The sequence below is a fragment of the Acomys russatus genome, chromosome 12, assembly GCF_903995435.1.
Source record: "Acomys russatus chromosome 12, mAcoRus1.1, whole genome shotgun sequence".
Lineage (NCBI taxonomy): Eukaryota > Metazoa > Chordata > Mammalia > Rodentia > Muridae > Acomys > Acomys russatus.
Genome location: NC_067148.1, coordinates 44011446 through 44032059, shown reverse-complemented (window position 1 = coordinate 44032059; position 20614 = coordinate 44011446). Strand labels below are relative to the sequence as shown.

General features: G+C 53.7%; 1 protein-coding gene across 1 annotated transcript in view; it reads right to left on the bottom strand.

Annotated features, from left to right (window-relative positions):
• The window catches only part of Crocc2 (ciliary rootlet coiled-coil, rootletin family member 2), a 58634-nt gene that overhangs the window by 30421 nt on the left and 7599 nt on the right, over window positions 1-20614 (bottom strand). Inside the window, 16 exon segments of the mRNA XM_051154378.1 lie at window positions 1133-1326; window positions 3555-3785; window positions 4064-4210; window positions 4469-4613; window positions 4947-5129; window positions 7047-7246; window positions 7462-7554; window positions 7556-7669; window positions 7809-7898; window positions 7974-8070; window positions 8444-8641; window positions 9198-9301; window positions 12354-12495; window positions 13678-13784; window positions 16016-16167; window positions 16413-16563. Of these exon segments, the coding sequence (XP_051010335.1) occupies window positions 1133-1326; window positions 3555-3785; window positions 4064-4210; window positions 4469-4613; window positions 4947-5129; window positions 7047-7246; window positions 7462-7554; window positions 7556-7669; window positions 7809-7898; window positions 7974-8070; window positions 8444-8641; window positions 9198-9301; window positions 12354-12495; window positions 13678-13784; window positions 16016-16167; window positions 16413-16563 (2348 nt within the window).

The window sequence follows — 20614 nt, the reverse complement described above, 5'->3', positions numbered from 1 at the left end:
CCATGAGCAATGGCTCTGGGTCCAGAGGGTCCAGGGGAATGTACGGGCCACATCTCATTGTGAAGGAGTCTGACCAGTCTTTTTGTTTTGTTTTGTTTTGTTTTTCAAGACAGGGTCTCTCTGTGTAGCCTTGACTTTTCTGGATTTGCTTTGTAGACCAGGCTGGCCTCGAACTCACAGTGATCCGCCTGTCTCTGCCTCCCAAGTGCTAGGATTAAAGGTGTGCACCACCACTGCCCGGCTGACTAGTCTTATAGTCAGGGCAGCATATAGTTTCCAGGGCTCATGACTCCCTCTGCTCTTGTCCACCTGGGAAGCCTCCCCCAAACCTGTCATTTGGATGTCTGCACCAGCTTTTATTCAGAAAGGTCAGTTCTGAGAAGTTGAAGATCTGGGTCCCTCAAGTTTCCCATGGCCGTAGTTTCTGTAGTCCCAGGAGGAAATCTTCCAGGAAGCCCTCCATGACTGAGAGGGCTCTGGAGAGAGAAAGCACTAGCCAGGCTTGGGTCTCTGTAGAGGCTGGGGGAGCAGCCTAAGCCACTACTGTTCTTGCCTCCATGTTCCTATTCCAAGTTTTGGATTTGTTCTGTTGGCTATGGGGATCCCCCCACCTCCATGTCGGGCCCATGGGTAGACCCTTTTCCAGACCGTTCTGCACAGCTCCATGCCTCTGGCTTGGGAACAGCTGCTGGGCAGAAGTTTCAGATGGGCTTTCTTGCTCCCTCTAGGTGTCTCCCTGGGAATGAAATCTCAGAGCCACACAGCAGAGGGAGGGGAAGCATCCCTGGAGTTGTAGAAGCTCCAGTCACAGCCGACCTGACGCTCCCCTAACCCTAACCCTGAATGTCTCATATTCTTCGGGAAGAAATTGCACATCTTTCTTTCACTGATCTGATCTGGGTTTCTGGTCTGACAGGGTTGCCCCGTCTTCAGGAAAGTGATCCTAGGGCACCTCATCGGATACTGAACCATCTCAAATGTGTGAGGCTTCCTATCTACACAGTCCATCCCATATGCAACCGTAGACATGCTTGCCCTATGCCACTGTGTCTGCCTCTGCAGTGATAACTCCATGGGCTGTCTGGAGGCAGGATCAAGAGAGAAGTCACCTGACTAGTGGTCGCACTGGTACCTCAGATCAGCTGCCTCCTTAGTCACGAGGTCACTATGTCTCTCCAGAGCTTCCTGCTTAGCCAGTAGTTGGGCCCGCTCCTCAGACAGCGTGTTCTTCTCCTGGAGAGCTTCTTGCAGAATGTCCATCTGGACCTCCTGGTCCTGCAGGCTCTGTGCCAGCTGCTTCTCTAGGGCCTGTTTCTTGCATGTGACCTAGGGAAGGAAAGAGGGACCATGTGACAAAGAAAAGAGGGTGAGCAAATGAGAAGAGGCTGCCGTGTCAAAAGCAAACAAAACAAGGACGCTACTACAACTAAGCAAAGCAACGCTTTAAAATGTAAAAGGAATTCTGCCAAGGCGTGGTGGCGCACGCCTTTAGTCCCAGCACTAGTGAGACAGAGGCAGGCGAATCGCTGTGAGTTCGAGGCCAGCCTGGTCTACAAAGTGAGTCCAGGACAGCCAAGGCTACACAGAGAAACCCTGTCTCGAAAAACAAAACAAAACAAAACCTTTATGTTCTGCAAAAATTCTATTAAGAAAATGGGAAGATAAAGTACCAGTTGGGAAAAGCATTCATAGTACATCTATCTGACAAATACTTGTATCCATACCTATGGAAAACTCATACGTAGACACAACCAGAATGCAAAATCCACATTTACAAAACACACAAAAGCCAAAAAAAAAAAAAAAAAAAAAAAAAAAAAAAAAAAAAAAGACACGAATTTAACAGGTGCATGAAAATGTGCCAGTACCACTAGTTACCTCAGAAACATGTCAAAACCTCAGTACGTTAGCCTATCACACAGAGAATAGCTTAAAAACGAAAACAGATGCTATCAAGTGCTGACAAGGCCAAGGAGCAGCTGGTGAAATGACAGAGCCACATTGGAATCCACCACAGTCCTTCAAAATTTCACTTGTCTGTATTTGCTCAAGAATAGTGAGAAGTGGGGGGGGGGGCTGGAGGGGAGGGGTTACAAAGCTTTGTGTATTACAGCCTAAGCCAGAAACATCACAAGAGTCCATCAACAGGTGAGTGAGGATGTAACTGTGGTCATTCCTACGGTGACATGCAGCCATGTGCAAAGGCAAAGATCTATGGCACAGGTAACTACATGGATGAATCTAAAAGAGCACATGGGGGGCGGTGGGAGGGCTGCTGGGGCCTTGGGTATCTGGGCAAGAATGGGGTGGGATGTGAGGAGGACCCAGGCTTCTGGACTGGTACACATAGTCTTTAGCTTGACTGGTCATCCAGAGGTGCCCACCACTGTCAAGCTCATTGGCCTGCCTTTCACCAACACTGCTCCTTAATTATACTTTACCAATGAAAGGGGGAGATGATAACAAGAATAAGGGCCTGAGAATGGAGAAAGATCAAGCTGTCCCACGTGAGACGAGGATGCCTGAATGTCGCTGGAGGCCTGAGCGACAGGCTTTCCACACACGACAGATTGTAAAAGACCCAAGCTGCTTCTGCTCAGTCCACACCAAGTGATCCTTCCTCACCAGAAAGCAGAGGAGTAGGCTGGGGAAATAGCTCAGTGGGCAAAGTGATTGCCAAGCGGGCAACCTGAGTCAACCTCAGAATCCATGTTTAAAAAAAAAAATCTGGGTGTGGCGATGTGTTCTTATAGTCCCAGCACTGGGTGGAGACTGGAGAATGCCCTGTGTTTGCTGATCAGCCAGCCTCACCTACTCAGTGAGCTGCAGAGCAGTGAGAGAGCCTGTCTTATAAGCAAGGTAGATGGGGGCTGAAGAGATGGTGCAGAGGTTAAGAACACTGGCTATTCTTATAGAGGACCCAGGTTCGATTCCCAGCAACCTACATGGCAGCCAACAACTGTAACTCTAGTTTTAGGATGTCCTCTTCTGGCCTCCACAGGCCAGCAATACACTTGTACACTTTAAAATAAAAAAAATAAAAAATAAAAAAATAAAAAAAAAAAAAAAGAAAGGAAAGAAAGAAAGAAAGGAAGAAAAAAAGACCCCACCAATGGCAGGTGGTATCTGAGGAATAACAGATGAGGTTGTCTTCTGACCTTCACATGGATGTACACATGTATGTGCGTGCACACTTGTACATACACACAAAACAAAACAAAAACCCAAAGAAACCCAACAACCAAAAGACAGGAACTAAGCAAACATGAGTAACAGGAGGGCTCAATTGTGCACGCACTGAGCACAGAGGCCAGAAATTTTCACACTAGAGCAGAACCCCAACAGAAACATGAAGGGCCCCTCCCTCTGGAGCTCCCACAGGGAATCACAGATGCTGCTGTTGGCACCTCCATCCTGTAAATCCTGGAAACGTCAGTTCACATCCCCATGTCTGTGTGAGCAAGCACTTTATCCACTGAGCCATCCTCCAACCCCCTTCAGAGGTACAATCATCATCAGCAAGACAGGATGTGTGACTGTCCACCTGGTCTCACCTGGGCCACCTGCTCCCGGAGCTGGGCACTCTCCTGCCCGAGCAGGGCCACTTGCCCTTCTAGATGTTCCTGCTTTTGTTCCAGATGCCCACAAGTCTCCTGCAGAGTTCTCCGCTCAGCCCGAATGAGCCCTAGCTGCTCCTCTGCCTGTGTCAGCTGCTCTCTCATGCCAGCCTGCTCCTGTTCTAGCATCTTCTGCTGCTCCCAAAGCTGCTCCCGCTCCTGCTCCAGCTGCAGGGTGGGTGGGAAGACATTTAATCTGTGAACTACACCCTCCTGGTCCCCAGAAGCCAGGCATTCCATGGAGGCCTGCCATGGAGATGCTGTTGTCCCTGCTTCAGGCCTGGCCTCGATCAGTGGTCAGGCCCTGCATCCCTCCCACAGCACCTACTCTTGGGATGGTGGCCTCAGTCCAAGCAGGAAGGAGATCTGGGGACTGGATAGGACCAAACCACAGACAAGGTTCAAGGACACCTTGGGGGAAACTGAGGCCTTGGCTCTGGCCTTACCTGAAGTACCAGATGATTTAGGGTGCCTTTGTCCTGGGAAAGCTCTTCCATGAGGGAAGCCATCTTAGCCAGTGAGTCTCGGTCCTCCATTCCCGCTGTCTTCATCTGTGTCACCAGCAATTCCAAGTCAGCGTTACTAGATTCAGCCTGCAAGGCATAGTGGTCACTCAGAGTTGGCTCTGGGGTGACACTTCAGGATCTTCCCAATAGAATTAAGGTTCTGACTAGAGTTGGTGACTGGTGGCCCAGGGACAGTCCCTAGGGGCAGATGCAGTCACTGGGTTTGGGAGGGCAAGGGGTCAGGGGTGAGGCTGGTGCACAGTGGTGGGACTAGGAGCCCTGGTAGTGGTCCAGGCTGTGAGGGTGAGGACAGAGGCAAGGACCATATGTACTGGGGGCACTTACCCGGGTCAGGGCACCACGCAGGCTCTCCTTCTCGGTCTCCATAATGTCCCTCTGCAGCTGCACTGAGCTTAGTGCCTCCCGGGATGTGGCCAGCTCCTTCCTGAGCCCGGAGACCTTCTCCTCCAGCTGCTCCAGGCGGCCCTGGCTGAGGCCCCAGGTTGGAAAGCAAAGTTGGATGGTTTCTTCAGAGATGCCCTCACAAAACGTATAGGCAGGAAAATCCTAGCAGACCTCTTTAAGCCCAGGGAACCCCGGAGCAGCATGGTGGCCCCCTTGAGAGCAGCTTTTGGCCACATGCCAGGGTAAAGTATACTCACGGGAGGTTTGTGTGCTGATATATGCATGGGAAAATGGGTTATGTGATGTCCAGCTCGGACGGACCTGGGAGCTCCCGCTGCCTTGATGCCTTGTTGGCGTCTTACCGGTGGTCTCACAATCTGAGGGACCCCTGCTGGCCTGCAGCCCTTCCACAACCCACCTGGCCTCCAGCTCACGCAGGCTCCGCTCACTCTGCTGGGCCAGCTCAGCTTTCTGCTCTGCCCGTAGCAGGAGGCTTCTCCGCAGCTCTGCGTTTGTAGCCTCCAGTTTCCGTGTCTCCGCCTCCCGAATGTCTGCCTTTGCTCTCAGCTCCTCCGTTGTGGTCTCCAGGGCTACTTTCTCCCTGAGAGCAAGGGGCAAAAGGTAGAGGCAGCCTCAAGCTGGACTTCAGGAGAGGAGCACCTGAGGCCATCAAGACTTACTAGGGAGGATGGTCAGGGGCAAGTGGGTATAAACCAGTAGGAACAGGGATGTGTGGCCAGGAGGGGTGAGGTGGGTGCAGGTCGCCAGGGGCTCCAAAGGTGGAAGGAGTTCAGGGAGGCGCAGGAAGAAGAGGCACAGTGTCAGCTGTGTGACCCAAAGCCTCAGACCCTAACTAGCTGACTGAGATGAGGTGGCCACTGTCTAGCTTGGTCGGCCTTCCTCTTCCTTTTCAGGGGCTTAGGAGGACCCAGCTTTCTGCTACACAGGGCGAGCATGCGCAGTCTTCACAGACCCTTCTCTGCCAGACAGGTAATGCCCACCTGATCCTTGCAAACTTGCATCATAGAAGGGACACCACCTCGGGCAGTGTCTGCCTGATCTGCCCCAGAACACTCAGGTCTGTGCACTCTGTGTGGGTCCTGAAGCCCCTGTTTTGTGGCCATGGGGCTCTGGAAGCTTCTGCTCATGTCTCCTATCCTGTGTACAGTCATGCCTTGGCATTCAGTTAGATCTCTGAGTTTGAGCTACACGCCTCTCATTCTGTCCTCTGACTCTCAGCTCCTGTTTCCCCAAAAGTGTTTTGGGTCTGACACTGCTAGCTCACTCTGTCCTGCTGGTATCCTCCTGGCACTCCCCCTACTGCTCCTGCCCCACAGACAGCCCCTCCCATGTGGCCTCTGTTTTGGAGATGCAGATAGTCCCTTCTATGACATGGTTCAGCCTGCCAAACAGGCCCACTTAAGACTACTTATAGGGCTGGAGAGATGGCTCAGAGGTTAAGAGCACTGACTGTTCTTCCAGAGGTCCTGAGTTCAATTCCCAGCAACCACATGATGGCTCACAGCCATCTACAATCCAGTCTGATGCCCTCTTCTGTCCTGCAGGTGTACCTGCAGGCAGAGCACTGTATACACAATAAATAAATACATCTTTAAAAAAAAAAAAAAAAGACTCCTTATAGACTCTACCACACACCTGTGCCTCCCTGCGGGTCTCCCTGAACTCTTACTGCCGCTCTTGGATTTCTGCCCCCGTGCAAGGCTGCCCTTGATCCGTCCACCTCTGTGCACTCCTGCTCTACATCTCTCCAGGACAGTACTAACTCACACTGGCTTTGTGTGTCGCAGCGCCCAGAATATGTTGTGGGCTGTTCACAGGAGCTGTGAAGGGTGCGTAGTCTGTCCCTGAACCATGGGGTGAGGAGGGAAAGGGGTACACGGCTGTCATGGCTCCCTGGGAGCACTGTGCACATCCATCAGAAAAAAAGTTCCAGATCCATGGCTGACACCTGACTCTTACTCAGCCTGCATCCAGGAGACCTCACTCGGTGGCCTTGATTCCCTCCAGGCCCGGGACAAAGGGTCATGTGTGGAAAGTACCCAGAATTCTATGGTAGCTGCAAGGAAGCCATGGAACCCACAGGGTATGTGGGGGAGTGGGTAGATTTGGGGTTCTTTTGGTCATGGTGAAAGGTCACTGGTAGGAAAGGTCATCCAGAGGGAAACCTGGAGCAGGGGTGGTAGGAGAGCTGAGCCTGGGTGAGGCCAGGGATTCTGGGGGATCGGATATAGGCCTGGCCCAGCAGAGAACTTACAGCATGTGCAAACGGTGCTCTTGCGTTTTGGGGGAGGGAAGGGAAGCCTAGATCAGGTACAGTACAGAGTGCACAGAAAAGGGAGGGGAGCTACTCAGCCCAGGCAAAGAGATGCAGACTGAGGGGCAGCCTGGCCACCCAGAGGTTTTCTTGGAACATGTAGCCTTTTCCTGCTCCCACTGTGAGACCTCACAGAGGACAACTGCTCTGTGCTGCCCTGCCCTGCCCTGCTGCTCCCGTCACCTTTCCAGGAGCTGAATAGACGCCTGGCAGTGCTGTGTCTCCTGCCTTTGGGCCTCTAGTTGGCCCAGGAGGTCCTCACGCTCTAGCGCCCTGTCCTGCAGAAGCCTTTGTGAGGTCCGCAGTTCCTGCCGGTACTCAGACAGCTGCTCCCGGAGCCTGGCTGCTTCCTCTTGGGAAGACTCCAGCCTCAGACACAGCTCCTGCCACGGGAATGAAACCCACAGAGAGCATCAGCAGCCAGCCAGAGTACCTCAATTCCCCCCAGAAAGACTCCCTTCCCCAGGCTGTGGGACTCAGGCAGGGGCAGGGCCCATAGAGACCCGGCCACCAACACTCTCAGGGCAGGCCATGGAAAGCTCCATAAAGGGACCCCAGTTGGGCAAGATTTGTGGCTCTGTGGGCTGCGGCCACACACCTGCTCCCGCTGCTGCCGCCTCTCGATGGCTGCCTGCACAGCCTGCAGTGCAGGGTCCAGGTTGGTTGGAGAGCTGGTCCGCGTTGGGGAAACTATGCAGGTGGGGTGACACGGAATGCAGGGGGCTCCTCAGTTGGCCCTGTGCCCCCCTGGCTTCAATACTGCTGCTCCAGGCTAAGTCTAGACACACAGCATCTGACTGGGCCACCTTCAGGTCACAGAGAAAGAAGACAGAGGAGGAGAAAGTACAGGGCCACCATTAAACAGGACCTTCTGGATGATGTCATCTGGAACCAGGGTCCCCACAGGGCTTCTGCACCCAGGAAGAACACCAGGCAAGGCGGTACCTCCTTGATGCTGGTCAGGACATGATGCAGCACTTCAATCTCATCCCTCAGTTCATCCACCACCAGCTCGCCACTGCTGCGCCGGGATTTCTGTGGGTAGAGATGCCCTGAGTCAAGCAGTCACGTGCCCATTTCCCACAGCACCTCATTTCCCACCCCACAAACCAGTCTCTGGACGTCCGCCTTGAGTGTCAGGATGGCTCTCTCTCCTTGTTCCTTCTGCTCAGAAAGCTTCTCCACCAGTAGGGTCTGCTCCGAAAGTCTAGAGAGAGATCAGTGTGATGATGAGGGGCTCCCATGGATGGTGTGGGTCCGTCAAGCCTCTTCCTTGTACGGCCTCCTTACAGTGAGTGACGAGAAGGTACCTTGACCTGTGTGGGCCTCAGTCCATGTCCTCCATCCGCCCCTGCTATAGAATTTTGACATCCCTCCCCCCACTATCTTGGGAATAAAACACTAACTCCAAGCTTAGACGTCATGACTCATGCTCTCACTCCAACTCAGATCTGCAGCCCATGTCAGAATGCCGGGCAAGACCACCTGGAAAAGCCTGAGCTTCACTCTCCACCCTCACCTCAAACCCATGCCTCTTGGGCCCCCCACCCCACGTTAGCCGGCCGCAGCCCATGGCCCACCTGGCTTGTAGCGCCACCTTTTCAGCAGCCCAATGGCCCTGCAGCTGTAGCATTTCCCTAGTCTGCTCCCTCAGCCGCTGCTCCAGGTCACTGGTCGTGTTGCTGGCTGTCAGCTGCAGGTGGGAGTCAAGGTTTAGGCAGGCTGCATGCAAGCGCTGGGCCGTCCGTGTCATATCCGCCCGAACATCTGTGAGGCCCCTGGAATACAAGCGTGGTACTTTGGCTGAGCCTCATAACGCTGCTGTGAGCTTGGGGCCCAGGATGCTGCAAGCTAGACCTCAGAGGGAGAGGCAGGCCACGGGAACGACAAACAGTTTTGGGGGGAAGCCCCTATTATATGCTATAAATTGGGTTATATGTCGTAGAATGGCAAGGATAAAGGCAAGGAAGTGTGAACAGTGATGGATCTGACCTGAAATGACAATTTTGAGTAAGACAATGGCTTCTGAGCCTTTGTTTGTTTCCTCCTGTGTAAATGGGGGTGCAACTGTGCGAGGGCCATGGGGACTGCCCAGAATAGACCCCCATGAGGCATACAGAAAGGACTATATGGATCCCTGAGGCCCTATGAAGGCCAGTGTCCACCCTCTTGCACGTGTGCCAACGCCCTGGTCTCCTTCCACCTTTTCTCTACCTCCCCCTTTCCTTCCCAACTGTCCACCCTCCCACAAGGCAGCCAGAGCCAGCAAGACTGCCACCCAGCTGGAACTGTGTCCCACTACTCAGGTGCCACTAGGTGGGCATTTCTGCTTACCTCTCAGCTGCTGCCCGGAGCTCAGCCAGGTGTGTCTGCAGAGCCTTGGCTTGTCTCCAAAGAGGGAGGAAGTCCCGAGGCTCTCTTAGGCCCAACCTTTGGGTCTGATAGCAAGAGGCTGTGTTTACTCAGGCCATGTCCCCCCTCCCCCCTACCACCCCATCCATGGGTTAGAAGAGGACCCTGTGTCACCTGTTAGGTCTCAAGGCCTCATACCCACCCCCTGAGCGTCCCAACTCCACATTGAGAGACAATGTCAGGCCTGCCAGCGGAGGACTGTTCTCAGAGCCTACCAGGGTAGCACAGTCCCACAGAGGGCCTGGATGCTGAGAGTTAGGTCTCCCCAGAACAGCAAGGTTCTCCCACACACCTGTGCTTTCCTCTGAGGGAGGGACCATTTCTCTGTCCCCTCAGTGCCATGGGTCTGATGCTACAGGGCTCTACTAGATGGGCAGGATCAGTGCCTTGCAGGTGCTAAGAGACCAGGTGAGAAAGAACACCCCCACAGAACCCCAGTGCTGCTAGCAGCGGAGGAGTTATCAGAGAGGGCAGGCAGGAGGAAGCGGGCTTGTGATGGTGAAATGACACTGCTGAGAGACATATAACATGTGCCCCCAGCCTTGAGGGAATAGTGGGGTCCAGAAGATGGGAGTGGGGGAGGCAAGGCTCGCATGGTATCTCTATGCTCCCTTTCTACCACCATACCCCACTGTGTCCTGTATGCTGGCCTCGGGGACCCACAGGGTTTTCTGTATCAGTTGCTCTCCTGTAGCTCCTGCCTGTCCCTACACAATATGGTCCCACCCAAGGCTCTTCAGCATGACTTTCATGGACACACTCTCCTCATGCCTGTCAAAGGGCCACACCTGACTCTTCAGCACACGCTGTGCCTGAGCTCTCTGTGGACTGGAATCCTGGAACTATGTTTCTGGGACACAGCAGGGGACCCTTGCTTGTGCTCTGTCACATCCCAGAGATGAGACATCTTGGCCTCTGTCTCACGGGAGCATGAGATTCTAGGTCTTCTCTTCTCGGCAAGGCTGAGCTGGCTACCACAGGGACAGCACGCAGCCGGGACCTGGTATAGGTGAGGAACTCAGCACCATGCAATTCCTTCCTAAAAGGAGCAACTGGAACATCGGTTCCTTTCCTCTGGGAAGCTGAGCAATGCCCAAAGTGGGGGGGGGGGGTCTTCTTAAGCATATGGTGGCTATCCCAATGCTGCACTCAACACATTGAAGGTGAGTAGAGTGGAGGGTGAGCAAGAAGCCTCTGACACGCCACACACATGCTTATACCTTTCATCTTCCTCTATATCATCACTCACCCACAGCCACAGACATGCACGCAGATTCAGACCTATACAACACCACACTCCAACACACTATACTCCTACAAGCCTTTACACAGCCATACTCTCACATACCACATGCCCAATACCTCACCCCACCCCATGCACATACATATATACTACACATTTATACCTTCACATATACAAGCCGTACATACACCATCCATGTCATACAAACAGGCTCATACACACACCATTCACATCACAATATAGGCTTCTACACTACACACACACACACACACACACACACACACACACACATACACACACACACATACACATACACATACACACACACACACATGGTCTTGCAGAAAAACTCCCTGCCTAGAATTCTAGAGTTGAACAAATGGAAACCATTCTTTCCTGTGCCCGGAACCACAATGAAACATCATGCAGTTTGCAGACTAAATGCATACAACCTGAGTTTTCACACTCAATCCGAAAGCCTATGGCAGTGTGCCTCAAAGACCATTGGAGGCTCTAGGTACCCATCAAAAACAGTTGAAAGACCTTTCTTGAAAACTCCTATATTCACCCTGGTTTCAAAGAATTTTCACAGAGTTCTCTCTGTTCGAGACCAAGGGACCACCAGCCACGCAAGGATGCAAAGAACCTGGTCAGGAGTCAGCAGAAGCAATGGGATCAGATTTTGGGCAATGGCAGGTGGTGAAACATCAGACACCAAACACAAAGTGGCTGCTCGGGATACGCACTGGCCAGGGAGTGGGATATTCAGAGAAGACTCAATCCATTCTCGTAAAGATGAAAAAACCTGATAGTTGTAATTTAAGTCAAGGAGGAAGGGTCCAAGGTGATTGGATGTCAGAATTGATAGTGATGAGCAAGAGTTGTGGGCCTGATGGATAAGTTAGCCTAGCTCGGGGTAAAAGAGAAGTAACTCAGCATGGTTCTGAGCACTAGAGATGGCGTAGGATTGGTGCAGACACCTTGTTGGCATTAGGGAGAGGTGCGAGAGGCGGGCATAGGCAATACTGAAAGGGTTAATGGACCTCTCCAGTCATGAGGTAGAACAGAGGCTGGATAAGCCTTAAGCAGGAAGGTGTGGAGCAGGGGGCAGGTGGCCTCTGTGGCTGCCTTTCCTCACCCCAGAGGGAAGGGCATCAATGGGCTCTCTGGGATGGATTTGTCCGAAAGGAAGTATATGGACCCAGACCCAGGGGTCTCCTTTAGCTCCTGCCTTCATATGGAGAGAACATATTCTCCAAGTGGCTTCAGAGGGGGAAATCTTGCCACTGGTGTGTGTAGGGACACTTGGATGTGCATCCAGACCCCCTTTGGAGCAGGGCTGTCAGGGGGATTCCTTTAGTTTCAGTTGTATAGTGTCACCTCTCCAAGGCCACCCCCTTCTCAGGAGGGCCCGTGTCCACCGACAGATTAGTAGACCAGATTCGGACACCTCCCAAGCTCTGCAACATACTTTGAGTGGAGTAAGTCTGGGGGTCTCTGGCCAGGGGCTTAAGAGTAGCTGTGCAACCCAATTCCTTTGATCAGCCTCTCTGTGCGGGGCCAACAGAGTCAGGAATGGCCTAAGAACCCTCTAGTCTTGTTTGCCTTTCCTCAAGGGGAGAGGAGACTGAGGTGCCCCTCATGGCACAGGCTGCTGTGACCAAGCAAAATGGATGGTGAGGCCTCCGCTGGGAGAGAGAACACTAACACATGGCCAGCTTCCCCCTTTCTGATCCCTGCTGCCCACCCACCCCCACCAGCTGCAGGCACCAAATTAAGACAGGCAGAAGTAGGGACAGGGTGTGGGTGACCTCTTTCTTGGACCAGTGCCGTACCTCCCGCAGCTCCAACTTGGCCTGCAGGCGGAGCAAGTTGTGTGTTGTCCTGGCCAGCTCCCTGGCCAATGTGTCATTAGCCTTCTGCATGTGATCCAACTGTCCCCGCAGGAGGGTGTTTACTTGGGAAAGGCTCATGCTCCTAGATGGACAAAACCCACAGCTTCATGTGTGGTGACTTCCTAAAGAGGCACAGAGAGCCCAGGAGCCTAAACCAATGGTGCCCTGAGGCCTCTAACCTCAGCTCCAGTGCACAGCCCCCCTCAGCTCTGCTCCCAAGCAGCACCAACCATCCTGCAATGAACCCCACATGGAGCCAACATCAGGACCCTCCGCAGGGCTAGTTCAGCATCATCCTTCCTTCCTGAGAACCCTATTCTCCCAAACTCTTTCTCACCACCAGCCACTCCTCTGCCCTGCTTCAAAAGGAAAAAGAAATGTACAAGGTATAGGAGGCTCAAAGGGCGCCTCGGAGGGGCAGGGTGGCAGGATCTGGGCACCTCTGAGAGCTTGGTGGCTGATGCCAGCCTTCCTGTTGAGCTTTCATGCATCAGGCTTCCCTGGGGGATACTCTTCCCCTCAAAATGGGTTTCCAGAATGCTTTTCAGCATTTTTTTTTTTTTTTAACTTCCTCTGCCAACCACAGGCTGTTAGTGACGGCAAGATGGGCTCAAGTGAGGTGCTAGAGCTGCTTCTGGGACTGGGGTGTGGTGCATTCTTGCCAAGTGTGGACAAAGGGGCCTGTTGACGTCAGAGAGGCTTGAAGCCAGCATTTCTGGAGTTGTGGTCAGGGTGGTAAGGAGAGCCAGGGAAGGGCACTCAGGATTGTGTGTGCCGGTGGCCCACGGTTGACTGTGGTAACCCATCAGGAGCGATGGGCCGCCAGTACCCTGACCAGGCATCACCCTCAGGAAATGGCTGTACCTTGAGAGGCTGCCTATAGGCCCAAACCTATTCCTGGGGGTGGGGGGGAAAGGAAGTACTGTCCCCTGGCTGTGGCACAGAGAGGGGACAAGTATCTGCTGCCCACCCTGCAGGTTGCCATTTCTTTCTCTCTTCTCACTCACCCTGGCCCTGAGGGGGAAGCTGTATGTGAGGATATGGGGGTGCTCTCCAGTGGAAAGTGAGGGAGAGCAGCTTCCCCTTCCTTCCCTGGGCCTGCCCCTCCCCCACCCCCAGTTTTCACAGGTAAAGGTAACTCAGAGTAGCATTGATGGCTTGACCAATAGCTGCAAGGCATGGGGGGGGGGGAGGTGTCTGCCCTCTCTGGGATGATGACCACACTCCCAGCAATCCCAACAGCCTGCCCACTGGGCCTCCTCACCTCTGGTGTGAGGCCTCCAGCCGGCTAAGAGCCTCCTCCAAGTCCACGCTGTGCTCCAGCTCTGACTTCCGAAGCCGGGCCTCAGTGGTATCCAGGCGGGCCTGCAGCTGGGAAGGAGTGTAAGGCCACCTGGTTCACCTCTCCCTAGTCAGCCAGGGTAGGACGTCTTTGACATAAAGCCCACCCTGGGCAGAGGTGGGACACAGGGGCTCCCTGAAGCATGTTCACACTCCACCTCTCTGTCCAGTGCCTGTGGCCCACAGAAGAGGGGGAGGGGAAAGCATGCTGGCTGAGTGGATGCTTGGATTCTGTTAGGCCTGGGAATACTATGGGAGCTATAGGACCAGCAGGAGGCAGGGCTCTGGAGGTCCCTGGAGACACTTTATTTACAGGTTAGTAAACAGGCCCTGGTACTGGGGTCACTCCAGATGTCAGCCACCTAGGGGCAAGGTAGACAGCTGAAAAGCAGGCTTTGGACTCCCTCTGGCCTGGCCTATTTCCTAAGCTGCACCTCCCCTCTCAACCCTCATGGAAATATAATAACATAGGTGCCAAGTCTCCTTGCTACTAACACAGAGCATTATCCCAAGGGGCTAGGAGAGGAGGCTGGGGCCAATGTGGGATGTAGAAAGTCACACCCAAGGTCTACTGCCCAGAGTCATTCGGCCATTACTACAGTGGAGGATCTGACCCCAGAGCCTAGGAAGTCACAGGATCAAGGAAGTCTTGTGAAGGAGGCACAAAGAACAGGGGGAATAGGAACGGGACACAGGAGTGTCCAATGGCCAAGGACCTGCTTCTCAGCCACCAGTAGCGTGACAGTTGAGGTCAGATGGCTCCAATCACAAAGGATGGTAGTGTTACCTGGGGAGGGCACACTGGACCCCAAGACCCTCACCCTGTTCCACCTGTGTGCTAGGGAGCAATTCAGGCCAGGTTCTCCCGGCGTCCTCATCCGGCTGGCTGTGAGCTCAGCTCTGACTCACAAGCTTATTAGTTTATTAGACCTTGGAAGGCCTCCTGCGGCTAATATTCCCTGAAGTCCATTCCCAGCATCTCCCGCCCTTTGCTAGGAAGATTTCTAGTCCCAGAATGCCCTGCGGCAGAGGCTCTCAGGAAGAGCAGGCTGGTGAAGCTCCTGAGCCAAGATATGGGGTCCTCGTGGTCCTTCTTAGAGGGACTCTTTGGGTGGGGGCTAAAGAAAACAGTATGGTGGAAAGGGCACCGGAGAGCTGGGACCCATTGGCAGGAGGGCACCTTAAGGCTAGCATGATTGTATTAGAAAATCTTCTAGGACTCTCATGTAGGCAAGGCCAGGCTTTCACAGGTTTCTGGTTATATGCCATAGAAAGAGCACATGTGTGCCAGGCCTAGGCCTGTGCACAGTTATATGACCTTAGGGCCGTGGCTCTCAACCTTCCCAACGCTGTGACCCTTTAATTCCGTTCCCCACGTGGTGGCGACCCCTGACCATGAATCTATTTTTGTTGCTACTTTGTAACTCTACTTTTGCTGCCGTTGCAAATCATAATGTAAATACATGATACGCATTATATCAGTGACCCTGAGGGGGTTGTGACCCACAGGCTGAGAACCACTGCTTCCTGTCCTGCCACCCAGAGCTCAGGCTGGGGTCCATAGATGGCCCGGGGGGGGGGCTAATGCTGGGAGATCAGAGCCCCCAAGGCATGGGTTGTTCTTCCTTGTCTTATACCTCTTGTGCCCTGCTCTGCCTCTGAAGCTCTCGTGGCTTGCAAAGGATAGCGTATGGAAAAGGGGCTCTGGCCTAGAAAAGGCCTTCGTCTTTCTGCCCGAGTCTCGCAAACTTCATAGAGAAGGCATTCCCCAGCCCACAGGCATCCCCGAATAACCGCTGGCTGAAGCCTATACTTCACAGGTCACCCTTCCACTCTCCCATTCTGAGAGGCCTGGCTGGTGACCAGAAGCAGTAGCCCGTGTGAGAAAGGGCCGGGGACTGGAGCCACACAGGCTCTGCCTGCGATAAAGGGCCAGTCCTTCCTGGCTTTCTCCTCTGTTTTGGAAGCTGTTTAGTGATTATAACTGACAAAGCCCTGGACCAATGGTCATCCCTAACTGGGCCAGTCCACAAGGCTCCTCCTGGGGCACAAGAGAGACATATATCTGGTGGGGGTGGGGTGGGGGGCAGGGCATCTCCTGCTTCACTTGCTAATCTCCAGCCTCAGTTTCTCCATCTGTTGCTCAGTGTCCTGAGAGACTGGCTGATGGCCCTGCAATTACGATCACCAGTCCTGGTAGGCAATCCCTAATAAAGGTCAGACTGTGCGCACTGGCCTGCAGGTAACAGTGGCACACTTACCCTCTGGCTGACCGTCTGACACCTCTTAGCCAGCTCCTCCCGCTCAGCATCTGCCTGGGTTAACAGCTTCTCCAACCTGGCCAGCTCCTCCTGCAGGAGCTCACTCTCCTCCTGTGCATGGGTTGTTGTCGTAGCTGGCAGCTCCTGTAGCCCTGTGGGCATAGCATTCAGATCAGGCCATGGCTCTACCCAAGCAACTGGGTTCTTCCACGAAGAACTTCACTTCCTCTCCCTTGTTACTGAGTACCACCACTCCCCACCCCCCACCCCGCCCCTATTAACCCCCTCTACTCATGCCCAGGCCAAGCTCTTAACCAATTAAAGCATGTGTGGGGGACACTGGGTACCTGTGACATCTGAGGCTCCCCTGGTACCTGAACAGCCTCAGCACCCTCACCTGAGAGTGGCTCTTCACCCAGGCTGCCCGACACAATCTCTCGGATACGGGCTGGCACAGGGGTGGGTAAGGCCCGCTGGTCTTCTCCACGCACAGTCAGTGCCCGGTCCTCCCTGCTGGCCGTAGGGCTCAGGATAGTTTCTTCCAACTTCTGAAAAAGAGCCAGAGCTTTGGTTCTTGCAGGCCCTGGAACATGGTAGGCATCTCACACAAGCCCATTATTGTCAATGGGAGCCACCATTTCAATATAGTAAAGAGTCCTGGGGATGGCCAGGCTGATCGCTCAAGTCACATGCCTTAGTCTCCCCACCTGTAGGGTGGGGTTGCGCTAGTCCCTGGCAGTGCTCTGGCAGAAATGAGATCAAGGAAATGGCTATTGGGGGGGGGGGGTACTCCTAGCCACCTCTAAGCCCTTTCCAACTCTAAGCAGGCTGGGCCAAATCCCGACTCTTCACGTCAGCCTCTCTGGGATGCCCAGAGCAGGTGCCTTTGTATCTGTCCACAGGAAGACACACGGCCCCACCTGGAGCAGTTAGGATCATCTGCCCAGTAAAAGGACTGAGTCTACCCCCTGTTCTGAGAGGCCATCCAACATAAGGGACATGTTGGGCACTGTGAGATAAGACAGACACAAGGTACCATAGGCCAGCAGAGGCAGGTTAGGTTCTGAGAACGGGTCTCAGATGTCTCTCTCAGGCTTTCTGGTGGGTCCTGGGCTAGTGAGCTGTAAGGAGAGAAAAACAACATAGACTCAAAGTGAGCATCAAATCCTGGGTCCTGATGAGACAGATCAGAGGCAGTGGCTCTCCCTGAAGGGATCTGACTGGGAAAAGCACCTTCCAACGCTGAGTGCTAACATAGCCGGCGGAGCCATTATTGTAAGCACTCTCTCATGACTTCCTTCAGACAAGCTAGGCTGCTAGGGGCTAGGGAATCTGATTTCGACAGTAGTCATTCTTCCCTTGAGCCTGGCTGCCTTGAACCAGGGAGCCGTTAAACTACCAGCCCCATTCTTGGCAACCTACTGGACTGTTATCATGGTAGCCTAGCTGCTTTGGACACTCCACAAACATCTCCAGGATCCGCTGGCAACATCACAAGCTGGGTTGTGGGGGCTGCAATTCCTGTTTTAGAAGGCCTTGCTCTGGTGCCGACTATTTCAGAGAACCTGCACCGAATTGGGCAAACTTCACTAGGGACAGGACAGCCTTGGGAACTCCAGATGACACCGCTCACTCTGTAGGTATTGTCGCTCGTGCTAAAGGATGAGCACTGCCTGCAGCAACTCAACAAAAAGCCTGTGGCTGCAGCAGCACGAGACCTGTGGTTGGCTGACCGCAAGTGTGTGGTGCCATTTTCCAGTTATCTAAGCTGGTCACTCTTTTCCAGTTAGTGCCTTCTCCTGCATGCATCACTTGGGTGTTGCAACATCAGACCCAATACAAGGCTCCTTTTTAATGGTTTATTTGTCCATCCGTGGTCTTTATCATGAGTAAGGCAGCTTGGGCTGGCTGCGTGAATTGTAGAGAAGACGCTGAGCTTCCAAGTTTTTGGCAAAAGTTGCAGCAGCTGCATTAAAGGGTCCCAAAGAGTCACCAGGAGCCAAGAGCCCTGGCACCTGAGGCTCCAAGTTATTACACAATGCGGGACTGGAAAGTAGATGTGTGTGTGTGTGTGTGTGTGTGTGTGTGTGTGTGTGTGTGTGTGAGAGAGAGAGAGAGAGAGAGAGAGAGAGAGAGAGAGAGAGAGAAACTAAGAAAGGCAGAAACTGTGTGTGTGTGTGTGTGTGTGTGAGAGAGAGAGAGAGAGAGAGAGAGAGAGAGAAACTAAGAAAGGCAGAAACTGTGTGTGTGTGTGTGAGTGTGTGTGTGTGTGTGTGTGTGTGTGTGTGTGTGTGTGTGTGTGAGAGAGAGAGAGAGAGAGAGAGAGAGAGAGAGAGAGAGAGACTAAGAAAGGCAGAAACTGAGAAATTAAGAAAGGTGACAAAGAAGCTGAAACTCAGTGAAGAGCCACAGGGTAGAGCCTAGCCTGTGGGGCTCAGGCTAGCCCCAGAAGAAATTGGGAGAGCTACTGAGGAGGATTCCAGAGGCCAAAAGTCTGGATGCCTAGAATTGAGGACAGTGACACCAGACTTCTGCCTCAAACACCCAGAGCAATGTGATGCTCGCTTTGAAAAGTAGAGCCATAGTCTCTTGATGCCAAGGCTTAGAGCTCTGGCTTTGGAAATTCAGGTCCTATGCCTCTAAAACTCAAGTCACTTACACCACGGGGATGGCTTCTCATCTACCCATGATTCCTACCTAGACACAGTCTTTAGGGTCTCAGTTTCTCAGCAGGATTTTGTTGGGGGTGGCGCATGTTTCAGAGAAGGAATGGGCCTGAGAGACGGACCTTGTCGGGACTTGTTGTGTGCCATCAGGAGACTTCCAGATATGGGAAGGCAGACAATATGATAAGGATCCAGTGACCCACAGCGACCCACCTGCCCTGTCCATGAAGGATGTTTGAATTGAAAGCAGTAGCTTAGTGACTTGTGACTGATGCCAAGGACCCCGCTCCCAGAGCTTCCCAGGGCAGCAGCCACAGTTCTGCCTGTCTCCTCCACTCTGCGACTCCTCAGATCCCTTTCCTGCTTAGAGCTCCCTCAGGTGACACCCGGGAGCCTCCTGACCCCCATCTTCCAGCTCTCACTGAAGACCTTTTCTAGTCTGGAGCTCCCCTGGTTCTGACTCCCAGGCCCTGCATCTCTAAGCACCCTACTTTCCTTACCCATCTGTCCCTCCTGACTATAGCCAGGCCTCTTTCCGCCCTGAATCCCGAATATCTCTGTGGAGGTAAGCCATGGCTTTCACCCAGTCCTCCTAAATAGATTGATTCCCCTTCTAAGCTAACCAGACTGGAATCACCCCAATATTCTATATAGCCCTGGACAGGGCCTGTCCTGGTCTCTGGGAGTCCTGCAAAGGTCAGATGCTGTAAATGAGTGAGGCTGGTTAATCTGCCCCTTTAGGCTGCGCAAAGACTTACTTTCTCCAAGGCTTTGCACTCAACTCCCCTAGGTGGTCTTGGTGAGGTGCCCTTACTTCACTTTCCTCCAGAGGACCTCCCAGCCTTGCTCTGGGTGGGCGGTAAACAGTTTTTCTTGGGTGCAGCAGCTCAATTGGTGAGCTGCAGAGCTCTGCCTACTACTTCCTTCCTGGCCAGGCAAGCTAGGGATGCTAAGACCACCAAGGCCGCTCCTGCCATTGAAACCCTGATCCTCCTGTTTTGCACAGGGGGAAACTAAGCCCTAATGGGGTGGTAAACAGTACCCCAGGTCCTCAGATTGAAGACGTGATGCTCGCAATATTCGGAGGTTCCCTCCAGGCCGGAAGGACCCTGCCTCCCCTCCCTCCCCTCCCCGGAGCATCAGCGGCGCCACCCGCTAACGGGAAAGCAGCGGTGCAGCACAGACTTGACTCATTCCTAACGTTTACAGAGGGTCACTTATTAGCCGGGACGTCCCGAGAGGCGCTGGGGGCGTAATAGGTTCCAGCTGTGGCCGGGTGCCTGCGATGGGTCGACGCCCAGCCAGAGCAGGAGGGGTGCGGAGGGGGAGCGGGAGGGGCGCGTCCCTGGCAGCCAGCCCTCTCCTCCCGCCTCTGGTCCCCAGTGTGCCTGCGGGAGGATTGCAAGCGAGGGCTGCCCCGCCTCCACGCAAATGGTGCGGGGGAGGGGCTCGGTGCTCTGCTAGGTCTTGCAAGGAGGTCTGTGCTGACCCGGGCTTGCATCCCCTGGGACCCCACCCGGGACCGCTTCCCTTCCTCTAGCCTGAGTAGGGGGTGGGGTTAGGGGAGTTTCCAGCATCTGCCCCGCAGGCTCTGTTCATTGCTGCCACCAGTGGCTCCCCAGCCTGGGTGGGTCACCATCTCTAGGGCCAGAACCTTTCTTATCTAGCCTGCTTCTGGGGAAGGTTCTAACAGGGGAGGGGAGAGCCTGGGGAGCCTCTTGCCGGGAGCCTCAGGCTGGGAAAGACACCATGGCTGGCCAAAAGGGACTTCCATGGTAACTTTCCTATAAAACCTTGGACTCAGGTGAACTGGGCCATGTTTGTTTCTTCCTACTGCCCTCAGTATGTTCTTCAGCTCAATCATATATGCCTAAGACCCCAGAGATGAGACCACTGTCCCTGTGAGTAGCCTATACATCTCGATTGGGTATGA